The following is an 8,912-nucleotide window of genomic DNA, read 5'->3' as shown; positions in this document are numbered from 1 at the left end:
TTACACACACACACACACACACATACTCACACATATTATGCATGCTGCCATCCACCTCAACAACTAACTCCTTGTACATATATACATACTCAACCTTACACACACACACACATACTCACACATATTATGCATGCTGCCATCCACCTCAACAACTAACTCCTTGCACATATATACATACTCAACCTTACACACACACATACTCACACATATTATGCATGCTGCCATCCACCCCAACAACCAACTCCTTGCACATATATACATACTCAACCTTACACACACACACACATACTCACACATATTATGCATGCGTGTGAAAGTGAAGTATCCATGTATGCGCAAGTCTAATATATTTATATGTGCAACTGAAGGATATCTGTACATATGCACAAGTAAATGCATGAATGTGCAAGTGAAGTGTATAAATATATATGTGTATGCACAACTGAAGTATGCATGAATGTGCAAGTGGTTAGGACCAGTATATATGTACGTGCAAGTGAAGTTTTTAATTTTGGCCTAGGTGGCTTGTTATATGAGTCGGTTAAAAATTTATATAAATATGTAAATATTACAACCCGTTGAGATAAAGAAAATGCAATTTTGCAATTTTTTGAAACAACTTTTCTAGAGGGCTCAGAATTCAGTGCTACGCCCCTGGTTGTTTGTAACAATTATTGCCACTAAAAACTGACAAGCAGTGATAGATATGTCCTGAGTAGCTGTCCCTACGTGGAGAAACAAAAAAAAACATTGTATTGTGTCTGCAGATCTTTCGTTGAGTGCAAATTCGGAATTGTCCTACAGTACTTGAAGGCAACCGTGAGCGCAGCCAGCAACAACGCTAGGTAACGCGCGCGCGCACACACACACACACACACACACACACACACCACACACACACACACACGCACGCACGCACGCACGCACGCACACACACACACGCACGCATCTGCTCTCTCTCCTCTTTTCTCATTGAATCATTGTCTTTGGAAACCAGTCTGTGTGTGTCGGTGCGCAGACTGGAGCCAGTCTTGCAGTTTCACACATCAGCCCAGATGTTTTCAGTTTGACTTCCCCCTCCGTCTCGTCTGGTAAGTTTGAATTACTTGCATTAAACAGGAACATTCTATTGTGCTTAAAACCAGGCAGACTTGTTGATAGGCTACTTTACAGCGGAATAGCTTATTTCTAAGCGAGAAATGATACGTTCTGGTTCTAAAGTGCGCGAGAAGTTTGCGAAGCTGTTGGTCATGCTTGAGCATGTTGTGCTCAGGCTATTGACAGAGATCAGTCGCACGCAGCCTATATCAGAGCGTTATTTAGTGTGCAATACGTAGGCCTATTTAGGAGTTGGGACACAGTGTTCTTTGAAAGAGTTGGTACCCGATCATGCTCCCTTACATAAGACTGACACTCCCCCTTCTGAATGGAGGTATCAATCGATGTGCATCGTTGATCATATAGGCCACGTTGGGCCAAATTTGGCAGTGAGAGAGAATGTCAAACAAACAATATTCATCTAATTTCTGATATTTGTACTAAGTGTGTGTACTAAGTGTATAACATGTAAAATAGTGATTTCTATTTTATCTTCAAGCAATAACATCGTGGATTACTTTAAATTCATTATATTATAAATAGGCTAGGCCTATACACCATAGTATATTGTTTGAGCGAAAACTAGATTGGCTGTGTCTATTTGCTTTTCTTTTTTTCCACAAAAGCATATTTCAAAAATAATAACAAAACATTGTCCAGGATGCCCCCGCCCTTTGGTGCCCGAGGATAAGGGGAGGATGGACACAGACATGATGGACGCACACCCAGCGTTAGGAGTTTTTACAGACAAACTGTAGGTGATATTTAGCAATGCAGCAGAGAGGAGGAAGAAAGATCACCTCATTTCTTCATCAGACCCTGCGTGAAGCATGCCGACCCAAACCTGGACGCTACTGCATTCCTGCTCAATACTTAACTAAAGTCTTCAGAAGATGGTGACAATGAGGAGGATCTTCCATGTGAAGGGAGATGTGATGTGCACCATGCTGCTCCTGGTGCTATTCTGTCTGCTGCTCTATGCCCGCCAGGTAAGGTCCGTAAAGATGGAACCAATCACAGCACAGGAAGGGATGGATTGAAATTTTTTGCTAAATTCTTAGACAGTACAAATATCTCCTTCTCGCAAAAAGTACTTTGGTCTTGAAAATCACCTGTCCACTTCCCATGTCCAATCAAATCCCACTCATGTCTCCAGGTGGTGCTGTCCTCTGGGTGGGACAGGCCTGTCTGGAAGCTAGAAATCCATGGCTCTACCAGCTCCAGCAGGACCTTGCTGGGCGCCAGCGGGGCCAAAGTAGGCCAGGAGTCTCCAGGGGTATGACCTCGTCTGATTCAAGTTATTGATATGTGTTTGGCCGCAGGTATCACAAACAAAGTACACTCTAACAAAATAAATCCGTAAAATAACAGAAAAGCTCATTACCTGGAATACTCTGTAATTAAAAAACAGATTTTGGATTTATCACAGTAAATACATTACATGGACCTTTAAATGGAGTCTGGTGAGGCTTTTACTGACAGGACAGCTGAAGAAGTGAAAGGGGAAAAGACATGCAGCAAAGGGCCGCAGGTCAGAGTCGAACCAGGGCCGCCTGCGTCGAGGTGTAAACCTCTATGTACAGGCACCCTCTCTACCAACCGAGCTCTAGGGAACGTCACATCCCACATAAGGATGTGATGCTGTTTGTGTTCACAAAGAGACAACGTTGAGTGTGTGGAGCTATATTCCCATAGTGCCCACTGCTGAGCAGAAATCCACAACCAGACTGTACAGGATAGCCAATACTCTATCTTATATTATGTAGAGTGCAACAGTGTATGTACACACAATATGTTTGTATTTATGTTGGAGTGAATGTCCATCTGTACTGATCCAGAGAGGCTCCAACACATTTTTATAATGAACATGGTAGAGATAAACATGAAGTAGTGTAAATAGTAATTATGATGCTATTTTTCAAATGTAATTTTAGCTTGTATATTTCTTTTGCACATAAAACTTTATTTGACTGCTATTATAAATGTCTTCTGTATTCTGTCTCGCATTGTTTCTCCTAATTAGCAGATCCCATCCGGCCCCTCAGAGCCACAGCTGCCTCCCTGCAACCCCCAATCCAAGTCCAAACCTCCTCAGCCCAAGTCCAAACCTCAGGTCAAATCTAAGGGGAAATCCAAGACGCGGCGGAAAACTGCTGTGCCGACTAAAACCGCTGGCAAGCCCCTGCCCACGATGCCACCATTTGACTTTGAGGGCTATCTGAGAGAAAAGGACAACAGGAACTTTAAGCTGCTCATAGACCAGCCAGAGAAATGTCACCTCGGAGAAGCAGAGGAAGAACAAGAAAGAGGAAGTGAGGGGTCTATTACTGCTCCCTACATGCTGATTGCGGTGAAATCTATCCCTGCAGATTTTGATAAACGTCAGGTAAAATATGTTGTATGAAAGCCTTTGCCAAAAAAACTCTCACTGCCCTTGGTGTATTCCTAGCAGCAGCCAACAGCTGTTTTTAGGTGAAAACGTTCTGATGAACCCTCTGTACACTACCTGCCCAGCACTGCACAGCAGACAAACACAGTTAGCAGCTAGCTTGTGAACACAGTGGTGCATTTAGCGGCTTAAAAGCCAGATATTTCCTTCAGGGGTTGGTGATACGGAAGCGCCTTGCATTTACAAAAGATTTTTTTTTGTTACTATCCCATAATTCTCGAGATCAGGATCTCATAGTTACAAGAAAAGATTTCATAATTACTAGATATTTTCTCTGCCCGCACAATGTTGATATAGGCCTATTAATAATAATTTCATCCATCATACCGAGAAGGAAATAAAAGCGGATTACATGCAATCAGATTTGCCCACTGTCTTATCCTGTAGCCTTGGTTAGCAAGGATTGATAACAATACCTTAAAGGAGAATTCCGGTCGATTCCAACACGTAGCTCTGTTGTTTGTAAATGTGGAGTGCTGTCAGTAGAGAGACAGAGGTAGCACCCAACAGGCTTGAACAGGGCACGTTTTAAATGGGTTTTTAGCCTCTAAACGTGTTCAAAATGTCATTAAAGGTGCCTACCCCTGTGAAGTGATTCCTTCCGAGGGAACACAGTGAATCTGACTGCTGCAGTTGCCAAAGAAACGCATGAAAGTTTTGCTAATTCAGTTCTGTTTAGTTCCAGCAGTTAGAGTGCTTAGGGACCGTCTACAAACTACAACACAGAAAAAGGATAGAACAAAAATATGTAGGCTGTCAATTTAATGATTAAATAAGGTAGTGTCTCCAAACCTACCTCAATTATAAATTGTCTCCTGCTAGCTGTACTACAGAACTTAATTAAAAAAAACAAGTATATGCTTATTTTTGAAAATATGTCTCTATATCTCTTTTTTGTGTTGTAGTCCCTAAGCTCTCTAACTGCCCTCTCAATACCGGAACTAAACAGAGCTGAATTACCACAACTTTCATGCATTTCTGTCACATCTACTTCAGTCAGATTCACTGTGTTCACTCGGAAGGAATAACTGCACATGGGTAGGCACCTTTAATGACATTTTAAACATGTTTAGAGGCTAAAAACACATTTAAAACTTGCCCTGTTTGAGCCTGTTGGGGGCTACCTCTAGCAGGAGGATAACACGGTGCAGGCAGCACCGATTGGTTTCGTTTTTCTCTCTGCTGACAGCACCCCAAATTTAAAAACAACAGGGCTACATGTTGGAATTATAATTCTATAATTATGAAATCTTTTTCTCAAAGTTATGAGATTGGAACTTATAATTATAAGATAAGGTGTTTTAATTTTTTTAATCTTCTGTGTATGCAATGTGCTTTTCTATGGTGGAGACCAAAACTAGAGCAAAAGGAGAGTTAGTATTAGACTTACATTTCAGGTGGACATAAACACATCTCCAAATGAATTCTAATGTTGCTCTGTGTCTGCTCATTGTAAGTCATAGACTGTATAAAATATGGATGTAGTCTCCGTAGTACCCAGTTTCTGTACTGCCAAAATGAACCTCAAAGTGGGCGGCTCCCGGTTGCTCCAGCTGTCACCATCTTGACATTGCCTGACGTCGCCTAATCCAAACATTTTGCAAAGAGGTGGAGCGTGGATGGAGCTGAGGCAGCCCGAATAAATTCTGCAGTCTATGCTCGCCTCCTTTGACGGCAGCCACCTGCCATTTAAAGCGGCACGCCCTTAATTAAGCCTTAATATGATTTTAAACTGGTGAGATATGAAAACAATCCCATAATTACAGTTGCCACGAAGGGGGAAATTAGCTTTAGACACTCAAACCATTTTTTGTGCCAGACTGTAAACGTGTTTCGTTCTGCTGTAAAGTTAGGCATTTTATAGGTTGATAGAGATCTTTAGGCATAGGCTATTTACAGGTGTAATAGGGATTGATTCCCTTTTGGAGCCAGCCTCAAGGTGCCATTTGATGAACTGCATTTTTTTGGCTTCATAACTGGTGTAAATAGGTGATTTTATGCTAATGTGCTGCACCCAAGTGAGAAAAAGTAAATCAATTAATACAAATTTAAAAAGCCCCTATTATGTATGTTTAAATTTGTTCCATCTTTTAGTGTGTAATAGATGTATAAAGTACAAAAGAACCCATTTCATTCTAAATGGAGCATTCTCTCCCACAGACATTGTTTTTTCTCAACTGCCTGAAACAGCTCGCCCACTTTCCTGTTTGAAATTCCTCAATTAATGATTGAGAATACCAGCCCAGTTTTTCATACGCGCTGCTCAGTGGCTTGTTTGAATTTGTTTGACCAATCATATCAGAGTTGACTACCCGTCCAATCAGAGCAGACTGAGCTTTTTGGGAAGGCGGGCCAAGAGCTAAGACCAAGTTTTTCAGGTGGAAGCACTGCAGCAATAGACAATATGAGAAGCATATGTTTTCTGAACATGAAAGCTGTAAACCTATTCTATTAGACACCAAAAGTACAAATATTCTGTTGAAAAGGAGTAAAATACGGGTTCTTTGACCTAACATATTCACTCAGTCGATATCTTGGTCAACAAAACAACATCAATGTCTTTGCACTTATTATTTTTAGGTGGTACGTCGGACCTGGGGTAAAGAGGGACTCTTTAAAAATGGTGTGTCCATCCGTACCGTTTTCCTGCTGGGGGTTCCCAGGAATCGGACTGCTCTGCCTCTGTGGGATCGTCTCTTGACCTACGAGAGTCAAACCTTTAGGGATATCCTGCTCTGGGACTTTGAAGACACCTTCTTCTAACCTGACACTGAAGGAAACCCATTTTCTGAAATGGGTTAACAGCAGCTGTCCTCGTGTCAAGTCAGTGTTTATAACCCTAAATCAGGGGGTTGATCTGATTCTTAACCTAATTTGACTCATATCTGACGCTTCTCCTATTATCTCCCCACATACAGATTCATCTTCAAGGGTGATGCCGATGTGTATGTTAATGTGGAGAATATACTAGAGATGCTACAAGGCCAAAAGCCAGACACGGATCTGTTTGTTGGTGATATTATTATCCATGCTAAACCCATTCGCCGACGCAGTTCCAAATACTATGTGCCAGAGTTTATTTACGGAGGGGGTTTGTACCCGAATTACGCTGGGGGAGGAGGGTTTGTCATGTCGGGACATACGGCTCGCAGACTTAGCTCTGCCTGTCAAAAGGTACCAACGCTGGACAGTTTTAAAATTTCAATACGTCTGTTTTCAGAGTTCTTTGATCTAAGATGGTTTTGTTGTCACTTCCAGGTGGAGTTGTTCCCTATTGATGATGTCTTCCTGGGAATGTGCCTCCAACTGATTGGCGTCAAACCATCACGCCACCAGGGCTTTCGGACCTTTGGAATTCCCCGACCGTCGGCAGCACCCCACCTCCAGACGTTCGACCCCTGTTTTTACAGGGAACTCATGGTTGTTCACAGCCTCAGCGTTCCTCAGATCTGGCTCATGTGGAACCTCCTGCACGACCCCAATCTGAGCTGCCACAACAGGACCAGCCCGACATCCTGGCCCTTTAAGTGGAAACACAAGATGGGAGAAGAGACGGATTACGGTGAGAAGCAGGTGTTTGTCACACATTAGTGACTCCCCACAGGGCCCAGTGGGATCTGCAAGAGCTCTAGCGAGGACATAATGGTTATAAAGCAGGATCTGTGGCCAACTTGAAGGATGTGTTCAAAAGCACAGTCGAGTCATGTGAGACTCTTTTCCAAGCTGGCAGATCATCTCTGGGGGAAATGAATTGGCAAAGGCCTAATGTGCTTCAGATCTTTTGAAAAGGAAGCCAAAATAGAATTTAGGGTGTAGCCATCCAAGCCTGTCTGTGTTCACACAGTGTTTATGAACAACCATGCAGCAAGAATTTGATTTCAAGATTATAAGAAGACTTTTGAATGTCTTATGGATATGTATTGTGTTTTGTTTACACAAAGAAACAGTAAGATCTACAAGGACACCATGACAAATGATGTTTTTACTTTAGAGTTACTTTATAAGGAAGTTCTCGTTTTTTATATAAAAGCTGATTTTCTCACACAGTACATTTAACATAAATGTAGTTTTCAATGAATTTGCCCTCGCAAAATAGACCACAGAGATAGCGGGGGGGATGCCTGACATCCAGCGATTCTTCTACCATCAATGCAAATAGTTTAGCATCTTTTATTATTTATTTTTTAAAGTTTCCTGTGGAACAATTTGTTCCCTGAATTTGCCTAGGGTCTGTAAAAGTTCAAGGAAGATTCCCTGGTTGACAGATTGTTTTCAAGGTCTCCTCTCGGTGACAGCTCCTGCTCTGCAGTTTGACGCAATTTCTTGAGGGGGGTTTAACTGGTGTTTGTATGCAGATTCGTGACGTGGCTAGCACCCCTTCCAAGCGTGAAAGGCCAGGACTAGTGATGGCTGTGTGTACTGTGTGAGTGGGAAAACGGAACATTTTTGTGTGTTCTCACTGTGAATCTCAAGCAGAGACTTTCTTCACTTCCTTATGCTGGATGGAGCCCCAAATGGACAGTCGCATTGTCTGTTTCCTGGAGGAACAACAAATAGAGCCTAAATGCGAACCAGCTGGGACCATAAATCACACACACACACACACACACACACACACACACACACACACACCACACACACACACACACACACACACACACACACACACAACACACACACCACACACACACACACACACACACACACACACACACACACACACTTGTTGAAAAGCCTGATACTTGAGTCAGGCATGTGTTGCTACGGTTGGATGTAAATCCTGCTCCATCTCAGGGTTCATTCAATTAGTAGTCAAAATCTCAGATGTGGATGTGTGAATCCATTTTATTACATAGGATATCCTAGAGACAAATACAGAGTCAACCTAACACGGCTCAACCCCAAATCTGTCTGACTCTCTGCTCCTGGACCCCCTGGTCTTATTCACAAAGGGTGGGGTCTCTTGGCCACAGTGGTGTGTGTGTGTGCCTATTCGTTATCTTTCAGTTGGAATGTGACTTAAAGTTTATGACCCTCAGTTCAGGACTGGCAAAGCAAAAGATCAGTGGACCATAAAGAAGAACATCATCAATTCAACTTCTGACACATTTGTAGAGCTGGAGTATAACAAAATGTAACAGAACATCTTATATTATAAAACAGAAGTATTGCAAAACATCTTAATGTAACAAACAACATATACTTATGACAACAAACTTAACGCATGACCAACATGTCTTCATTTATGCTGAAATAATGCTTTTACCTTTTGACTTGAATGTATAATGCAATCACCCACAATGTTTAAGCACATATAACATTTTAAATTCCAACACTACTTCTACGTGAACACTTCAATCATTGT

The 8,912-nt window shown here is 42.1% G+C and overlaps 1 protein-coding gene across 1 annotated transcript; it reads left to right on the top strand.

The window, feature by feature from the left end:
- Positions 1-947: 947 nt before the first annotated feature.
- Positions 948-8,539, top strand: b3gnt9 (UDP-GlcNAc:betaGal beta-1,3-N-acetylglucosaminyltransferase 9). Its single transcript, XM_032524151.1, is given in 8 exon segments — positions 948-1,091; positions 1,759-2,087; positions 2,255-2,374; positions 3,122-3,484; positions 6,128-6,307; positions 6,309-6,370; positions 6,466-6,721; positions 6,806-8,539. Coding segments are annotated over 7 exon segments (1,410 nt in total). The 5' UTR covers positions 948-1,091; positions 1,759-1,991; the 3' UTR covers positions 7,139-8,539.
- The last annotated feature ends 373 nt before the right edge of the window (positions 8,540-8,912 follow it).

The sequence above is a fragment of the Etheostoma spectabile genome, chromosome 8 (genome assembly GCF_008692095.1).
Source record: "Etheostoma spectabile isolate EspeVRDwgs_2016 chromosome 8, UIUC_Espe_1.0, whole genome shotgun sequence".
In the NCBI taxonomy this organism is placed as follows: domain Eukaryota; kingdom Metazoa; phylum Chordata; class Actinopteri; order Perciformes; family Percidae; genus Etheostoma; species Etheostoma spectabile.
The sequence above is the reverse complement of the archived record's forward strand: the minus strand, read 5'-3'. Positions and strand labels throughout refer to the sequence as shown.